The sequence below is a fragment of the Malus domestica genome, chromosome 01 (assembly GCF_042453785.1).
Source record: "Malus domestica chromosome 01, GDT2T_hap1".
Classification (NCBI taxonomy): domain Eukaryota; kingdom Viridiplantae; phylum Streptophyta; class Magnoliopsida; order Rosales; family Rosaceae; genus Malus; species Malus domestica.
The window spans coordinates 23364355-23384693 of NC_091661.1; the positions used below are offsets into that span (position 1 = coordinate 23364355).

The window sequence follows — 20339 nt, forward strand, 5'->3', positions numbered from 1 at the left end:
ACTCAAATTGCAGACCTTCACCTCTCCCAGACCCTGCGTAAAGCGGGAGCCTTGTGCACAGGTACGACCTTTATGCATAAACTCAAATTGCAGGTAATACGGATACATGTTTTGAGGATATTAACTTTGACTGCAGAAGATTCCATTCCTAAATGAATAGGACAAATGCTATAACATGGAAGTAAACCAGTTTTTGCTCCAGTTTCATGATTCACAGCTGACCTAGAAAAGGAACCTGCACGAAGCCGAAGCAAAGATAAAAAAGGATACATAAATCATAGGACTTGGAAATATAAGAGAGTACTCTGTTGTTCTGCTTCATTAGTGTAAAAATGTGGTTTTTCGTTAAAGTGAACAATACCGGGAGTTTTTCGTTAAAGTTCCCTATTAAAAACTGATGTTTCGTGCTTCCTAGAGGGTGCAAGTTAGTGTTGACCCTGGAAGATGTTTTGTACATCGCTGGGTTTCCAGTTGATGGCAAAGCTGTTTCTGGAATTGATTATGGTGGACAATATATGTCTCTCAACTATTTAGGAGAGGATTTTGTAGTTAAAGGGAGAAGTATAAAATTCAAGTTGCTCAAGGAAAAGTTTGAGGTAGCGCCACGTGAAATATGTGTAGATAGTCCACAGTTGTTACCTTATGTTAGGGCATACCTCTTATATATATATATATATATATATATATATATATATATATATATATATTATTTTCACTTGGACCAAACATGTAAAGCCCAAAGTGTTTTTCTTCCTCTCTTGGAGAGAGTATATATATATATTATTTTCAATTGGACCAAACATGTAAAGCCCAAGGTGTTTTTCTTCCTCTCTTGGAGAGTATCCAAGGGATTGATACCTAGGTGCTACTTTATTAGTGCACCTACACTTTTCAATAGAAAATGTCAAGAAAAGCATAGCAAACTACAAAATCGGTATTTCAAACGTGGAGTCATTCTGTGTGATGAGACATACTTTCTCCTTGATGGTAAGTATTTAATTTCACGTGATATTTTTCTTTGTACATATACGTTAGATTAACTATTTATCGTTTTTTGTCTTTAAATGTAGATTTTTTTTTTGTAATGAAGCGCATTTATATGATTACGTCGCTATTTTTAGGTGTAAATGCACAACCAACTCTTCTCATGGATTTTCCGTTTCTAGTGGGTTGGACGGAGTTGTTGAAGAAATCCACTAGCAACAATTTTGGAGTTGTCCATGATCTAGTAAGATTGTTTGACGTTTTCAGTGAGATCGGGGATGGAGATGTAACTATATTTTGGTTGATTTTTTTTTTTTTTTTGGCGAATTGAAGTGTTTTTTTTAATATCAATTACTTATTGCGGATCGAATGCCAGCCATACAAAAGGCTACCTAAAAATTCTGCCAAACAACTTCGTTGGGCAAGAAAAATAGGGAAGGTCCCGAACCATCTTTATCTCTTTTGAAAAGAGAGCATATCATTACCCTGTTAAAATTCCAAAGCAATTTGACGAGAGATTTTTCAGTGTGACTGTCACACAGGATGATATAATATGTGTCATTACATAAATAATGAGATATGTGTGTCAAAAAGTTAATAACTTGAAAAATATAATTTTTCACACTTACATAAAACCCTGTGTTCCTATCATAATTAAAAATTTCTCCAATTTAGCATTCAACGGTTGGATAAAGGAGGCTTGAGGAAGGAGGTTCGATGCACAAAAACAATTTCAAGGAAATGGCTCAAAAATGTTGATTGGAGGACGCACAACACTTATAGAGCGTACAATGAGAAGTGGGAGCAAAGAGGGTGCAAGAAACAAAAAGAAAATTAACAAAAGATTCAAATTCTTGGGGGGTGCCAGTGACTTTCTGGCATCCCAAAAATTTGAACTATTTTTGTAATTTTTTGTTAGTTTTGTTTTTTTTTCTTACCACTACAACAAACTATTATATTCTTCAAAACATATTTTTCTGTGTGTGAAGTCCGAATTATTTTTTGAGCATCCGGGAGTTCGCATCGTTTTGCGTGCGTGAGTGCGTGAGCGCCGCCTCATCTTGTGTGTCTGGGTTCACCTTGTCCTGCATATGAGGTGTTCGCATCGTTTTGCATGCCAGAAGCCCGCTCATTTTTGCGTCCACAGAGCTTGCGTCGTTTTGGCATACACAGAGCCAGCCTCATTTTTCGTTTGCAGTGCTGGCCTCGATTTGTGCAACATATCCCGCCTCGTTTTGCATGCTCAGACAAGGATGAAAAAAATTTGATGTATGAAACATTAAAAACCAAGAAACTTCATGTAAACTGAAATTGACCCAAATCTTTATAATGTATTTGGAAACGAATTCACGATTTTTTGAGCAACAAGTGTATATTTAGTAGAATATTTAAGCCAAAAAGTAAGTGAGGCCCCAAATGTTGTCAAATGGCGTTCTACAGTCAATAATCTCAACATAAAGTCTTACCTTAATTTTTAAAACTTCAAAGTGAAGCGAAGATAAAAATAAATAGATTGAACGGTGATTTATGTACGAATTTGCAAAACTAACTGAAAACTGAGCTTTTCCTTCTCGGTTCATGTGCTAGTTTTGCTCATACGCATAATGAAATTGTCATAAAACGTTTTTAGATTATGAAACCTCATCATAGACAAATTTAGCCTTTGCAGTTTGTAATGTTTTTTTGTCTAAATTAACATGAAAACTTTTATATTAGGACGACCCAACATTATAATCCAGGATCCGTTACAGAAAGGGAATAAGGTCAGCTAGTAGGTTGTGCTTTTATAGGTGCTTGAGACCCAGCCATACGCATGCTATTTTCCCAGTGTTACAAGAATCCCAACTTGTTCTTGACGCCTACCAAATAACTACACATTTTCAGTTTAATATTGCCTTCCATTCGGAATCGATTCTAGCATACAAAGTTGAAGAAAATAATAAATAGAAAGGGAAGTGTTATTGGCATTTTAAAAATCTCATTCTACACTCCTCATAAGTGTATTTTTCTTTCCTAATGTAGAAAATTTAGAGTGTAGAATGAGATTTTTGGAGTGCTAATAATAATTCCGAATAAAAATATTCCGACTTCTATGAGTGTGATTGTGCATGCTCGGGCTTGTGACTGAACTCGAAATCCAGATGAACAAAGGCGCGCTCAATTTCGGGCAAGAGCTCAAGCTTCTCCTGCAGGTTTTCCCCTATGTCATGAGCCTCTTGTAAGGGCATGTCAGCCGGCAGGACAATGTCAACCTCGACGAAGTAGTGAGAGCCAAAGGTGTAAGCCCGGACTGTATCGATATGGCGTATTGCCTTGTGATGGTTCCAGCAAAGGTATGTCAATTTTTGTAGATATTCGGGAGCAGCTGATTTTCCAACTAGCGAGTTCACATTTTCCAGCACAGTCAACGACCATGTGCGAATTGTGTACAAGGCCAGCTGCAAAAATCCAAGGTCAAAACCCCATTAGCAAAATAATGGACATAGCATCAACTGACATTTGAGTTTAACACACAAATCATAAGATAATCAACACCCAGGAGACGTCGGTTATTTGGGAACAAATGTTTGACAAACTCTCATCTAATATCTTGTTCGACTGCTATGTACTTCATAAGATTTACCATCCCTCTACCAAATATGAAAGTTTCAACACTCTTAACATAAAGATTTCCCTATAGTTATTTGTGGGAAGGAAGGGTAGAGGAATGAAGAGAGCAGGAAGCCACTTACAATGATGGCTCCAACGGGGTCCATCCAATCATCAAAATAATTAGCAAGGAGCACAGCAACGAGACCAATGATGTTAGTTATAACATCAAAGAAGTGATCCTGGGCATAAGCTTTAACAATTTCGTTCTTGAAACTGCGGCAGTAAAGCATCAGAAGGAATTTTACCAAAGTCACCGAGAGCATAATGCCCACGACCCATCGCTCCTGATCCTTGGTCAAGCTGAACTCATCCTCCTAGTCAAACATAAATTTCAAAGTCAACATGAGAGTGTTTATTTGAACAATCGATTGAAGACATCATTTATTCAAGCCTCCAAGTGAACAAATATCTTTATCTGCTTAAATAACAGCACATAACAACTTACATCAGAAACTAGTGTGCGCATTGACTCCAGGATGATCTGCAGTCCCAGGGTTGCCATGACAGAGGCAAAAACAAGGATTCCCTGCATGGTTTTTCCAAGCTTCAGATTTGTTTATGACAAAGGCATTTCACCAACACCTCAATAACAGATGATAAAAAAATGCCATACAAGAATTCAAACGAGATATAACGACTGCTATGTGTAGAAGAATCCATCTACCTCCATGTCTTCAAAACACTGGCAAATAAACAAAACAAGCTATGACATAACAATCCATCCACCTAGCGAGCCTGCTTGGCGTAAAGCTAAGAGGGCTTGTTGAGCCACATGATAACCAGTTTGTTTGACAAACCACCCAAACGAGCTTAACTGGGATTAGCTCGTGAGACTTGCTAGTTGGCTGGTTTAAGTTACACATACACTTACAATATATGATCAACGTCTAAGTCCTAACACATGACAACAATTCATCACATACACATTCCAAAGGCACTACAGACTGGCAGATAAAATCCTTGCAAGCGCTGATGGAAGAAAGCAAAGCGGCCAAGATATGCCAATGAAAAATCCATATGGGTATAAATAAGATAATGGTCAAGCATATAGAGAACGATTTGAACCATTTGACAAGAGGCAGCATGAATCAAGAACGATTGTTAGAACTTTGCTGTTAGTTCTTAGATGGAATACATAAACCTGAATTAAGAATAAATGTTTGGCTATTTGTAAAGGTGGGAAAAAGCGCTACCATGTACAAGTTATACAAATAACTTCAATCTTCATTCCCAAAAGAGAAGAGAGGATAGAAATTGTATCCAATCTCAACAGTCAAGTGCGCCATGTATGGGTGAACCCCGAAATCATTAATGATCTAGACTGGAGAGCCGCATGACTATTCAAGTTGCACGACGAAGCCTAGCAACCATGCTATGGTGATTAGACCTACGATATCATATAACAGTAATGTATATCCCCACAAAGAGCAGAAAGACAAAGAAAGGGCGTGGTGTATGACTTTGAACATTGAAGGCAGCATAACTTGTATATTAAACACTGTAACACAATTTGAAACTATGGCTATAACTACGGTCAAGAATAGTACAGAGACGTACCAACGGCTGCATTCGTTTCTTCCCAATAGGATACTGATATGGGCTACGGGTTTGCATGGAGAATGCAGTAAACCACAGGATGAAGCCGGACAAAAGATCAAGCAATGAGTCTAATGTGGATGCGATGATGGCCAATGAACCACTTCTGACAGATGCATAAACTTTAGCTGCAAAGAGAACCATGTTGGCAATATTGGATATTCTGATGGCAAATGTCTCGCTTTTTGCCAACTTTTCCTGTTCTTCCTGCAACAGAAATCATTACATATCAGTTTAAGACTAATATGAGTATACTAAGAACAAGGCAGAAAACATGATGCAACATCAAACCTTCGACATTCCAGGAATAGAACCACGCTCCGCTAAGGCATCCATTTCAGTAAAGCCCTCAAGCATTTCTACCTGCTGTTGGTAGTACTCTGCCACATTATCCTCCGGACCTGAGGCAATCAAGCAGAAAACTTTAACTTGGTACCCATGCAACCTCCTCATATGTTAAATGAATATATCATTTTAACATAAAGAACATCTACAAATATTCGACAACATTTCATGCATCCGTCTGCCCCTTTCACCACTTTGCATAGACGACAACCCGAAAATATGAAACCCCTACACAAAGAAGATGAAACTATGAACTAGCAAATACTTAAACTCCCACCCAGAACCCGAAAACGCTTTATTTGTCCGATGATCAAAGTCGAAACATATAAACAAATGGGTAATAGGTGAACTTACACTGTGACAGTCAGCCTCAATGATAACTTACACTGTGACAGTCAGTCTCAATGATCTAGCAATACCAGGGACACCATACAAAAATTCAAGTAAACCCCACAAACTCTAAACTCCTCAACTCCATCACTCTCCCACCAATCTTTCTAATTAGCCTCTCCTTCGAGCTTTTCGATTACAAAAATATATACAGCAAATTGAACCCTCCATTTCGAATCATATGTAGATATGCAGAAAGGAGAAAACTAAACTCCCACCACAGAAATTAATCCGAATTTTTAATCAACCCAAAAAAGAAAATTTCTCGGAGACCAGAACACCCAGCTAATATTCCCATTCCAGACCATACAAAATAAAATATAAAATAAAAAAAAAAACAAAATACAAAGATCACAATCAAATATTCCATTACGTTAACAATGGAGGAGAAGATGCGAAAATTACCGAAAACCCCAAGGCAGTCATGGATTCCGCGCGGATGCTTTTTCTCCTTGTGCTCCGGCGACACCTGGAATCCGTCGAAGTTCAACCGCCACGACCCCTCGACAATGCTCGACTCCTGCAACAGCGAGCGCTCCTCGTCGTAGTCGGGCGTCACCGGCTCCACCATTCTCCCGGTCACGGTGAGCCAGAGAGAGAAAGAGATGGAGAGAAAGGGCTAGGTAAAAGGAGAGAGTGTGTGGGACGATGAGCAGAGGAGCATTCGAGGGGCAGGGACTGAAAATTCGATGAGAGTCCGAGGGGTTTTTGGGGATACGGAAATTATATTAGGACGCCCGGACAGTTGAGCTACGAAAACGGAAGTTCTGATAGATACAGACGCCACGTGGACGGTGACGATGGCGTTATGGCGAAGGTGGAAGGAAACAGACAGTGTCTTGGGCCGCAGATTCTGATTTGATGTTGAATTCGGTGGGGCCCGCGTCAGTACCAGATTCAAATATGCAGAGTCAGTGTTGGTACTTGGGAATATGTGGGATTCGTGGGCCCACTTGCTGACGCAGATCTAACTAACATATCTCAATAATTTGGGCCTTCGTTCCTAAGTTTTTTAATATGCTCTGACGTATCTGAAGCATAATAAATAATTTTGAAATTGTTTTTTTTTTTTTTGTGAGTTTTTTGAGATGACGGTTTGATTCTCATTAAATGTGAATTTAAATCACATTATTATTAATTTATTGTGAATCATAACTCATTCCGTATTATCGTTTCATACATGGATGGAGGAGGAGGCAAGTTGGCTTGCTCCTTTCTTGGAAGTAGGTTTGGCAAATGATAATTGAATGTAAGTAGGGTGTAATTTGATGAAGTACTATTTTTTCCCTCTTCTCTGGAGGTTTTTAATGAGGATTCCCTTGCTCCCCAAAACCTCTTGTATGCTATTATTTTTACAAAAATGAAAATTCAATTTTCGGCCAACTTAACTAAACGCAAATATGTTGAGATAGTCAGGTTTAAAGTTTTAAATTCTAATGGCATCTCCAAAGAAGATGTTAAACATTACACATTACACATCGTATTTCAATTTGATAATCTACATGACAGTTTGATAATACTTTAAAACTCATCTTCAATCGATGTTTGTAATATATATTATTTTGTATTTTGATTTTTTTTTCTTTTCAAATCGTAGTAAATGCTAAGAGAGATAGAAATAGAAATAGCTTCACTTACACATCTAATGTGCTGGTCCGAAAAGTTTAAAAAACTGAAATAATTCATTTGGCATCTGAATAGTCTAGCCAGCAATTTTGACCCTAACCACCACGCCTTCAATTCACATTAGCTTTTAGTTGATCGATTGAGATGAAATAAAATAAGATGCCGTGTTTTACTATCACACGTCAACCCGGGCAATTTAAAGCATCGGTTAGCCATGGTCTAATAAAGTGAAGATTTAAATGTCAATAAATTGGATTTTTGTCAAAACAGAATTTGAATTACATTATTATTAATTCATTTTTTTTTGTTAAATAAAGATATATATTAACAGGGCAAAGCCCAAAGAGAACAAGGAACAAGCAGAGAGAAACTCTCACAGTACCAAAAACAAAAGGGAAACAACCCCAAAACAAAGCCTAACCCACACAGGGGAAGACGACGGGAAAGCCTAGAACCTAATGAGCAGCAACATTCCAATTATGGAGGATCATCATGTTAATGGTAGAGGGCAATTATTATTAATTCATTTTGAGACTAAGTCATCTCATTCCTTTAATGTAAATAATATCGTTTGTACAAAAAAAAAATCACGTATACTATAATGGGAAGAGATCACCTCTGGATCTCTCCCACCAAAGCTCACCAATCAATTAATCCAGGCTTTTGAAATTTGATCAAACAATTAAAATTATTATAACTTTTTAAGGGATACTATGTTTGTAACCGTTTGATCAATTTTTAAAAGCCCGAATTAATTGATTGATGGACTTTGGTATTATATAACAATGACGAGTTGTTTGATTTTAATTTGTAGCTTTCAAATAAATGATGGGTTTTCATTATCTAGGCAAGCGATAAACTTTCAGAAATCTAATGTGTTTTTCAGTGCTAATGTTCCCTCAAATGTCGCGGTGGAGTTGGGATTGATTCTTCGTATGAACCCGGTATCGGATCCCGGGTTCTATTTAGGGTTTCCTGCAGTTTTGGGATGCTCTAAGCGGCAGGGTTTGGTTTTTGTTAAGGATAAAATTATGGGCAAGCTTCAAGGGTGGAAAAGATGTTCTTTATCTCAGACTGGAGATGAGGTATTGATTAAAGTCGTTGTGCAAGCCATAACAGCCTATTCGATGCATTTATTTAAATTTCTTGTGGGGATTTATCACGAGTTGGATGCTTTGATCTCTGCCTTTTGGTGGGGGACGGCTACTGGCGAGTGTAATATACATTGGGTCGCTAAGGAAACTATTGGGCTTTCAAAGAATCAAGGCGTTTTAGGTTTTCGAAATTTTCAGGAGCTTAATAATGTTTTTCTCGTCAAGCAGTGTTGGAGGCTACTTCACAATTCCACTTCCCTTTGGGCTAGGGTCTTGAAGGCATGGTGTTTTCCTCATTGTTCTCTCCTTGATGCTAAGAAAGGTTGCCGTGCTTCTTGTTTATGGTCTAGTTTGTTGGTGGGTCGTGAGTTATTGCTTAGAGGTGCCCATTGGTAGATAATGGGAGGCAGTGATGTTAGGGTTTTGGTTGATAAGTGGATCCCGTCTCTTCTGCAGGGACACCCGATTTTGATGGGGAGAGCAACTGTGTCGCGGAATACCTGCGTTAAGTCTCTAATATGTCCCAATACCAAAACGTGGAATAATGACTTTTTGGAGGGTGTTATTTCTCGAGAGCATATGAGGGCCATTCGTGACCTTAATATTGGCGATGTGTCAAAATCTGATCAGCTAGTTTGGCCTTATGATGAACGGGGCAACTTTACGGTGAAGTCAGGCTATCACTAGGCGCATGCAAGGGCGTCTCATCTTGTGGGCGTGCCTAGTTCTCATATTACCTCACTCTCTCCTCAGGTTTGGAAAACTTTATGGAAGATAAATGTTCCCCCCAAACTTCGTCACTTTATGTGGAAGTCTTTCCATGTGCCCACGATGGTTAATCTGTTTCGCAGGAAATCAGCGCAATCCCCGATGTGTCCGATTTGTAATGCTTGCGAGGAAACTATTGAACATCTTCTTCTCCAATGCCTTTGGGTAGAAGCTATTTGGTTTGGAGGATCGCTTACTTATAGGGTTGACATGGTTCCTATTTCGTCATGGAGGCAATGGTTTGTTGATCTTTTATGTTCGAGTAATTGGGAGGCTCCAGCTCGGCAATGGCTTCTCTCCTACGTTGTTTTCACTTGTTGGTATATATGGAAGGCGCGTTGCAATTTCCTCTTTAATCGTGTTAGTATTAACCCAGCTAAGGTTTTTTTTGCTATAAATAATCCAGTGGGTGCCTTTTTTAAAGCTCGTCGTGATGACTTGGGGCAGCCAGTGCGGGTTTCTTTTCTCGGGGAACGGGAATCCCGATGGTCCATGCCACCTATCCTTTTGTTAAAGTTAATATGGACGCCAGTTAGGCTCCATCCACGGGTAAGGGTTTTGTTAGCTTGGTGGTGCATGATTGTACATGAAGGTTTTTGGCAGCTCATAGGCAGGTTATTAAGGCTTCCTACTGAAGCATTGGTTCTTTTGCATGGCTCTGAGTTTGGTATCTCGCTGGGTTTGCGTTGTCTTATTTTAGAATCGGACTTTCAGGAGTCGATCTCTTGTTTGAATGACAAGTTGGATAATGGCAGCTGGAAGGCGTATCTCATCTTAGCGAAAGTCAGGCAGCTGAGGGATTCTTTTCAGGACTGTCGCTAGTCTTGGACTCCGAGATCAGCTAGCAAGGCGGCGGATCTATTAGCGTTGCAGAAGTCGAAGGAGATGTGCGATGTTTCGTGGGTTGACAGACCCCCATCCTCCTTGGTGTTTGTCTTGCACAATGATGGTTTGCCGTGTCCACCTTAGTCCTTAGCTCATTGCAAAGCTTTTCTAGCTTTTGCTTGTTTTTTGCCTTGTGTTGGCTTTCTGTTTGGTTGGCTTTTTAGCCCTGGTTCTGTTGTTCCAGTTTTTCCAAAAAAGAAAAAAACAAACAAATGATGGGTTGTCATTATTTGACTAAGACAATATCTCGGCATATGATGTATCTGAGAGAGAGAGAGAGAAAAAGAGTATGGGTTTGAACATGGGCCTTTCAATCTCATATTTTAAGAGTAACCCAAATTCCAATCCAACTCATAAAAATTATGGCCTAATTAGGCTATGGTTGCATTTAGGGGTGGGTTCAGTTTCATTCGGTTTGGTTTTTTTCGGCTCAGTTTCGATTTTTATTTTTTATTTTTTATAAAACTTGATTTTTTTTAATATCGAATTTAGAAAAAAGGCTTGCATTGGTAGACTAATAATAAGAAAATAAGAAAAGTGGGAAGATAGTTGTACATATACAAGATCATATAAACCAATTTTATTCTATGAATAACATCAATCGCAAAAAAAACAAAAACAAAAACAAAAAAAAATCATGTATCCATTCCAAAAGCAAACAACTAGAGAAGCTCTTGCAAGTTCCAAAACCTTCCAAAACTTTATTCTATAACCAATGGAATATCTTCTCTAATTGAATCAAGTATGCTTATTGAAAAAGCCTAAGGCTTAGTTTCAAACTTGGCAACAAAGTTTAACAAAAGAAACATCATGGGCATACATTCATAAAGTGTAAAAAGGATTCGGTTTGGTTCAGTTCTGTTTCTGTGGGTGCAAAAATTAAGGGTCAACGCATCCTAAAAACTAGCGATTTCTCATGCATCCCAAAAACAAAGGAGTTGGGCTAAAATAAAGCAACATGAGTGAGCCACTACTAAAGACCATGGAGTGAGATAATGGGACTTGGAGTCTAAGCGTTTTATGCTTATAAAAGGGCTAGAATCCCATCAGTACGGGGAAAGAAAATGGAGAAATGAGATCGTTCTATATTTTATAAGCATTCTGAACAAATACTGACTTGAGCATCGAAGTGTTTTCTTGCAGGCCCCTCCTCCCTCATTGATGGCGAGTGAAGATGGTGTTGTAGGCTTCTCAACATGGTTACAAGATTTAGTTGTTGGAGGATTGGAGGAACCAAAATTTTCCGCTCTAACAGTTGGCGCCGTCTGTGGGGAATTGAACAAAAAGCCAAATTGAGAAGCGAACGAAATAGTATCCATCCCAGCTACACCATGGGGGCACGGCTGAGACATTAAACAGAGAAGCGCTCATACTTCCACTCTTATAATACTTCTACAGTTTACATATGGTAATATGATGATTATTAGTTGCAGGCATGTCGACATAACCAAGTAAAAGTTCGGGTACAGTTGCATATGGTGAGTATTTATGAAGATAAGATGAGATGAATCATGGGGTGGGGCGGGAAATTAATGGCCCCCAAGTGGTCTGGAGATAGGATGAGGTGCACGTCATATAGAACGTGACATTGGTCACGAGCCTTGACGATGTCAAAGTGTGTTGGAGTACCACCATATTTAGTCCAATGTGTACATATCGACATGAGAAACGGGATGGGAGATTTGCCAGCCGAAATTGATTCGAGAAGATAAGAAGAGGAATTTGGACCTGTAAACGTAAGTGGAATGTTTGAAATTTTCCCATAGTAGGAGTTCGAAATGGAAAAATTACCTGTAAGCCAAGAGGCCACTTTGAAACGAGAGATCACAAGCTTGGTGGAGAATTGAGCGGAAAAAGTGAAGAAAAGCGGGGAAAGGAGAAACTCAATTTATAAAAAGAGAAATGAGTGCATGAGAAGTTTGGACGTAAATCTTTATCCTTATGAAGGATGGATGAAACTCCAATTGAGGAGATGGGGACTATAGACAGCCCAGTGGATAGGACAAGACATGTAAGTAAAGTATTTTTTTCTCATGTGTATTTCAATGTGTAGTCACAATCTAGGTGACGAGAGACGACGATTTGACAAGAAGAGCGAAAGAAGAGAGCTTGTTCTGAAGCACATGTTTAAAGGTGGAGAAGCGTACGTGACGACAAAATTTAACTGGGCATGAAATTATGAAACACGTTGAACCCAAGTTAATGACACATAAATATGTTTATATGTGTGTGTGCATAGAGATATATATAAATATATGAAAAAAGCGTGCAAAGATTCGCATGTCGGTACGCAGAGATATGCATATATATGTTGTGTGTAAGTATGTCGGTGTGCACACACACACGCACACACACACACACACACACATATAGAGAGACATATAGAGAGAAAGAGAGAGAGAGAAAGGCAGGTGTGCAAGTGTCATCATCGAGAACGTACATATACATATATATATATATATGTATATGTAGAGGCATGTGCACAATTGTCAATGTCGGTGTGTATATATATATATATATAAACAAACATAGGTGCAAGTATGCAGTCTAGATGTACAGAATAGGAACTAGGTGTGCATAGATAATTTTGTCAGTCCACTTTCGTAAGCTTCATTCCACTTTCATAAGTCATGCAAATGTGTTAGTCAACTTTTGTAAACCATGCGAAGGTGTCAGCGTAAATTATGCGTCAGTCCACGTTCGTAAACTGTGTGAAAGTGTTTCACGTTCGTAAGTCATGCGAAGATAGTCCACGTTCGTAAACTATGCGAAGGTGCTCCAAGTTCGTAAATTTTGTTGTGATGTTTGTAAATTATGCGAAGGAGTCAATTGACTTTCGCAAGTTATGGAAAGAGTTAGTCCAGTTTCGTAAGTCTTGATAGTCCACGTTCGTAAACTATACGAAGGTGCTCCAAGTTTGTAAACTATGCAAAGCGGCCAAGATAGGCCACTGAAAAATCCATATGTACATATGCAGGAAAGCGAAAACTAAAATCCCACCATAGAAATTAATCTGAATTTTTAATCAACCAAAAAAAGAAAAATTCTCGGACACCAGAACATTCAGCTAATATTCCCATTCCAGACCATGCAAAATAAAATATAAAATAAAAAAAATAAAATACAAAGATCACTATCAAATATTCCATCACGTTAACAATGGAGGAGAAAATGCGGAAATTACCTAAAACCCCAAGGCAGTCATGGATTCCGTGCGGAGGCTTTTTCTCCTTGTGCTCCGGCGACACCTGGAATCCGTCAAAATTCAACCGCCACGACCCCTTGACAATGCTTGACTCCTGCAATAGTGAGCGCTCCTCGTCGTAGTCGGGCGTCACTGGCTCCACCATTCTCCCGGTCACGGTGAGCTAGAGAGAGAAAGAGATGGAGTGGGCTAGGTAAAAAGAGAGAGTGTGTGGGACGATGAACAGATGAGCATTCGAGGGGCAGGGACTGAAAATTCGATGAGAATCCGAAGGGTTTTTGGGGATACAGAAATTATATTAGGACGCTCGGACGGTTGAACACCAGGGAAATTAAACGAAAGTTTTGATCGATACTGATGTCACGTGGATGGTGACGATGGTGTTATGGCGAAGGTAGAAGGAAACAGACAATGTCTGGCCGAGAAATTTTTAATTGTGATCGAAATATGAAAGGTACACCACGTGTTTTTATATAAGTGGTAGAAAATTTTATTTTTTAAGTTATTAACTTTTTAGCACACATATCTCACCATTTGTATAATGACACGTAGTGCCACCTTGTGTATCGGTCACATTGAAAATTTCTCGTCTAGGCCACAGATTATGGATGTTGAATTCGGTGGGGCCCGCGTCTGTACCAATTCTGGATTAGATTCTAGATATGGGTTATCCGGTGCGACGAAAGAGCACATAGACCTTCTCTTATGGATCGTCAGATGGAGTAATCGGGTTGCGATTAACCAATGATGGCGAGCTTGGGAAAGGGTGGATCGCGATATGTGGGATTCGTGGGCCCACTTGCTGACTCAGATCTAACTAACATATCTCAATAATTTGGGCCTTTGCTCCCAAGTTTTTTAATATGCTCTGACGTATCTTATATTTTGAAGCATAATAAATAAATAATTTTGTGATCGTCTATTTTTTTTGTGAGTTTTATAAGAGGACTTATGTTTGATTTTTGTTGAAAGTAGATTTAAACCATATTATTGTTAGTCTATTATGAAACATTACTCACTCCCCCAACTCTTAATGTAGATAATATTGTTTATGAAAAAAAATTATAACAAATAAAAAAATATTTCAATACTTATTTCTTTTATCAATTGGAACTTGAGACATTTTAAAATAATGACATCACTAAACTGAGAGCTGATTAATACAAAGTCAAAAAAGTGCACCAAATCCGTATTTTAATAACATTTCATTTTATTAATACTAGCCTTCATGAATGCATTCACACAAGTGCAGAAGGTATTTTTTAAATCACGGTGTGCTACGCACGACTTACATATTTTAAATATATTTAGCTTAAGTTAACAAAGGAAAGTCAAATATTTAAAGTAAGTGAATAATCTTCGATCATGCTAAAAGAATGCCCTCATAAACCAATTAAAGTAGTTGAATTCACATAATAAAATCGGTCCCTATATAATGTGAGGTTAAGCTCATCCCCCTCCCCTTAGTGTAGATAATATCGTTTGTTAAAAAAAAATATATCACTTGACAACTAATTTAATCACATTATTATCCGCGTGAGAAAAACATTTTTTTATAACCGGCATTACATGTCTCTTAAGATGTTTTGCATGTGTTTAAAAATAAAGAAAATAATATTTAATAAACAACTGATTGAATCACATTATTGCTAACCCATTGTGAGGCTAAGCCCACCCCCTCTCCCTTAGTGTATATAATATCGTTTGTTAAAAAAAAATCATTTGACAACTAATTTAATCACATTATTATCCGCGTGCAAAAGACCTTTTTTTATAACCGGCATTACATGCCTTTTAAGATGTTTTGAACATGTTTAAAAATAGAGAAATTGAATCACATTATTGCTAGCCTATTGTGAGGGTTTAAGACATTTTTTATAACCGGCATTTCACGCTTCTTAAGATGTTTTGAACATATTTAAAAATAGAGAAATTGAATCACATTATTGCTAGAGTATTATGAGGCACTAATTTAAAAAAAAAACCACAAAAAAAATAATTATTAAAAAAATACTATTAAAATGATGAAAATGCCCTTACCTTATTTGATGCATTATTTTGGGATGCCTTTGAAGTTCTTTGTCTTGGGGGCATTTTTGTCCAAAATTTTTAGTTGAAGCTTGGTGACACCAAAGTCACTATTCACCTTTTCCATTGGCTTTATATATAAGATTTTGATGAATGCTGAGTCTCACTTACTTAGAACAATGCAGTTGAATTTGATGTACAACCATCCCTTTAGTAGCTTGTCAATGTTGTGTTACATCTAGCGCTTAATAGTTGTCGTGAAAAGTTTGAATAATATGTTATTCTATAACTTTTGTTACAAAAAAAAAAAAACACATCCTATTAAATCACCAGTTTATTGATTACGTTTTAACTCGGGTGGTGAGCAAAAACACACTATATTAGAGGAGATTGATACCCTGAAGAAGAGGTTCACTTACTTTTCATGTCAGTGACAACGATGTGAAGAAAATAAGGTGGCTCATGAGTTACAAAATTTGGACTTTATAATGAAGGATTTCATACATGGACGGAGGAGGAGCCAATTTGGCTTTGCTCCTTTCTTGGAAGTAGGTTTAACAAATGATAATTGAATGTAAGTGGGGAGTAATTTGGTGAAGTACTCTTTTTTCCCTCTTCCATGGAGGTTTTTAATGAGGCTTCCCTTGCTCCCCCAAATCTCTTGTATTATATTATTTTTACAAAAATGAAAATTCAATTTTTGGCCAACTTAACTAAACGCAGATATGCTGAGAGAGTTAGGTTTAAAGTTTTAAATTCTAAGGGCATCTCCAAACATTGCACATCATATTTCAATTTGATAATCTACGTGACAATTTGATAATATGTTAAAACTCATTTTCAACCGATGTGTGTAATATATATTATTTTATATTTTGATTTTTTTTCCTTTTCAAATCGTAGTAAATGCTAAGAGAAATAGAAATAGCTTCATTTATACATTTAATGTGCTGGTCCAAAAAGTTAAAAAAAACTAAAATAATTCAATTGGCATCTGAATATTCTAGCAGGCAATTTTGACCCCAACCACCTAGCCTTCAATTCACATCAACTTTTAGTTGACGGATTGAGATGAAATAAAATAAGATGCCTGTTTTACTATCACAAGTTAACCGGGCAATTTAAAGCATTGGTTAGAGATGCTCTAATAAAGGGAAAATGATTCTCGCCGAATCTTTTTTTTTAGGGATTTTAAGAATTCTTTGATCGTGATCGTTCATCGTATATCGTGTGGTCAGAAATCATTCTAAAATTTAAAACTTAAAATTAAATATAAATAGTATCGAATGAAAATTGATAACACGATGTACGATGAATGGCCACGATCACGAAATTCTTAGGATCCCTAGAAAAATGATCTGGAAATGATCATTTTTCCTAATGAAGTGAAGATTTGAATGTCAATAAATTAGATTTCTGTCAAAAGAGAATTTGAATCGCATTATCATTAATTCATTGTGAGACTAAGTCACCTCCTCCCTTAAATGTAAATAATATCGTTTGTACAAAAAAAATCACTTATAATATAATTATATTACAACGAAGAGTTGTTTGATTTTAAGGCTCGTTTGAATTTGCTTTTAAAATGACTGAAATTGCTTTAGAGAAAATGCTCTTGGATTCCAAAAGCACTTTAAGTGCTTTTTACAATAAGCACTAGTTATGTGCTTTTTTCAGGAAGCACTTTAATTGTTTTTCTAAAATTTATTAGCATTTTTACTAAGGATTGTTTCCAAAAAGATTTTTCACTAAAAACATATCCAAACGATTTCTTAATTTGTAGCTTTCAAATAAATGATGGGTTTTTTTTGTCCTATCAAACAAATGATGGGTTGTCATTATTTGACTAAGACAGTATCTGGACATGATGTATCTGACTCTCAGAGAGAGAATGAACATGGGCTTTTCAATCTCATATTTTAGGAGTAACCCAAATTCCAATTCAGCTCGTAAAAATTATGGCCCAATTAGGCTATGGTTGCATTTGGGGGTGGGTTCGATTTGGTTCAGTTTGGTTTTTATTCAGTTTGGTTTTTTTCGGCTTGGTTTCGTTTATTTTTATTTTTATTTTATAAAACTTGATATTTTTTAATATGGAATTTAGAAAAGAGGCTTGCATTGGTAGACTAATAATAAGAAAATGGGAAAAGTGGGAAGACAGTTGTACATATACAAGATCATATAAACTAATTTTATTCTATAAATAACATCAATTGCAAAATAAATAAATAAACATCACTGTATCCATTCCAAAAGCAAACAAATAGAGAAGCTCTTGCAAGTTCCAAAGCCTTCCAAAACTTTATTCTATAACTAATGAAATATCCTCCATAATTGAACCAAATATGCTTATTGAAAAAACCTTAGGCTTAGTTTCAAACTTGGCAACAAAGTTTCACAAAAGAAACATCATGGGCATACACTCATAAAGTGTAAAAGGGATTCGGTTTGGTTCGGTTTGGTTTCTGAACCTCCAAAATCAAAATCAAACCAATAAAGTTCGGTTCAATTTGGTTCGATTTTTTCTTTTTTGGTTCGGTTCAGTGTTTGGTCCTCTTTTTTTTGGTTTTCGATTTTTTGAACCCACCCCAAGTCGCATTCACAACCATCTTTTAATTTAGAGAATCATTATTGGCACTCTAAAAGTTTTATTTTACATTCCAAATTTTATAAATTAAAAAAAGTATACACTTGCGAGGAGTGTAGGATAATATTTTTAGAACGCTAATAATAATTTTCTTAATTTATTTAATTCAAATACTAAAAAAAAAAGAATGTTCAAAACGTCTTTATCACGGTGCGTTGAAATTATTTTTCTTGGTCACTCCCTTCTTTTTTTATGTGAGTTTTATTTGGTAAGTGTATTAAAAGTATAATCACTAATTTAGTTTGATGACGTGGTAAAACATTTTCGTTAAAGTTCTTCACAAAAACACAGGCAAAGTTAAGGGAGTTTCTGGTTTTAACTCCGGAAAACTATTCTTTCTAGCAAAGTGGAGATAAAATGCAAATAACAAAAAATAATTTAAACTTGAAATGAAATCCAAAAACATACAACAAAGCAACAAGTTTTTATTTTTTGTTTCATGCATCACGATTCACGTGTAGACTACAGGATAATCGATATACTATGAGTAGCTCTAATAATAATATGACGTTTTAACGAAACACTTATAGTACTGTTTATTTTTAACAAAAATAATATTTTTACTTTAAAAAGTCACTCATGATACTATTCACTTACAACACATTTTTGTCATTTTGATTAAAACTCAAAGTTTTCAAGTCATTTTTATTAGTTTTCCTATAATAATATGAGTCCGGATCCTCTTTGTGAGGATTCCGAAGATCTGTGAATCGTGTCCGTTCATCGTAAATCATGCGGTCATAAATCATTTTAAATATTTTTATTTAAAAATAAACATAAACAGTACTTGATAAAAACTGATCGCACAATATACAATAAATGGATACAATTCATAGATTTTCATAATCCTCACCAAAAAAATTATGCAAAAACTAACACCAATAGTATACAATATTTGCCTACTCCCCCTCAACGCAGTCAATATTGCTTACTTCAGCATGAATAGCCAAATCGAGCCCCATTAATCTTTTTATAATAAATTTTATGTGAAAAAGGTGACAAAATAAAAACTGTTATATTGCGAGAAAATTCAAAATAATAAGATATTGTTGTAAATAGTATAATATGTATGCCCACATGCATACAGTGAACATGTCATATGTTTAACAGTGTTTTTGTTTGTTTCCATGGTGATACTCTATAAATAGAGCTTTACGAATGTTCAACAAAGCACAGAGAGAAAAGGAAGAGAAAAATATCTAATAGTAATAATATACATTACTTCCTCTGCAACAGCTTGTGTTGGTATAATACTCTGCAACTGCTTCGTTCCTGTCCTGAATAAAGGTTATCTCTCTATAACTTTTACATTTTTATAACACGTTATCAGCACGAGTCTCTAAGTATAACCATGTCTCATTTACATTCACTAAACAATAAAGGAAATCATTCTCTCATTTCTCTCCGCCGAACGAAAAAAAAAAAAAAATGTTTCCTCTAAGGTTTTTCCTGTTCATCTTCTTCATCTGCCTCAACTGCGCGGTATATCCTCGCGACGAACTATTTGCTCCATGCCTGCTCGTAGTTCTCCAACTAGCGGTTACATACATCTTTGATTACTTGTTTGGTTTGGATATTGATTACTAACATAGTATTTATATTGATTTTACTGCGATCCAAGATGGTGCGGTATCATCGCCTATCTTGGACTACAGATCTACTTTTACTGCAAATTTCAGGTGGAGCGGTATAATCGCCATCCTTGCTCTCCAAATTTAAATTTACCTGTTATTTAATTTCATTGCAATTTTAGGTGGTGCGGTATAATCGCCCTCCTTGCTCTCCAAATTTAAATTTACCTGTTGTTTAATTTCATTACAATTTTAGGTGGTGCGGTATAATCGCCCACCCTGCTATGCGTATTTCAATTTTCTTGCTACTTGAGTGGTGTAGACTAATCGCCCATTCCATGTTACATTCTTTCAATGAGAATTGTGCGGTACAATCGCCCTTCTCATTCACCCTGAAAATCTCGAGCCAGAAGTTTCGAGTGCTTATCATTTTGGCCTGAAGATCAAAATGAAAAATTTGTAAGAACCAGAAGTTCTAACATCACATTCCTCTAGGAATACATATTACTGCAAGTTCTTACACATCTCATTTTCTTTCAGAAAAGAAA

The 20339-nt window shown here is 36.6% G+C and overlaps 1 protein-coding gene across 3 annotated transcripts; it reads right to left on the bottom strand.

Moving 5' to 3' along the window:
* Positions 1 to 2676: 2676 nt before the first annotated feature.
* Positions 2677 to 6745, bottom strand: LOC103433471 (metal tolerance protein 11). 3 transcript variants are annotated; one of them, XM_008371737.4, is made up of 6 exons: positions 6373 to 6745; positions 5524 to 5633; positions 5194 to 5439; positions 4082 to 4162; positions 3717 to 3950; positions 2677 to 3422 (listed from the first exon to the last, which is right to left on the bottom strand). In XM_008371737.4, the coding sequence occupies exons 1-6, from the start codon at positions 6536 to 6538 to the stop codon at positions 3075 to 3077; spliced, it is 1185 nt and encodes a 394-aa protein (XP_008369959.1). In that variant the 5' UTR covers positions 6539 to 6745; the 3' UTR covers positions 2677 to 3074. The 3 variants fall into 3 exon arrangements, with proteins under 3 accessions (XP_008369959.1, XP_070674774.1, XP_028956720.1); XM_070818673.1 differs by lacking the exon at positions 6373 to 6745 and adding an exon at positions 5932 to 6287 and having other exon boundaries at positions 5524 to 5805; XM_029100887.2 differs by lacking the exon at positions 6373 to 6745 and adding an exon at positions 5932 to 6111.
* Positions 6746 to 20339: the final 13594 nt, after the last annotated feature.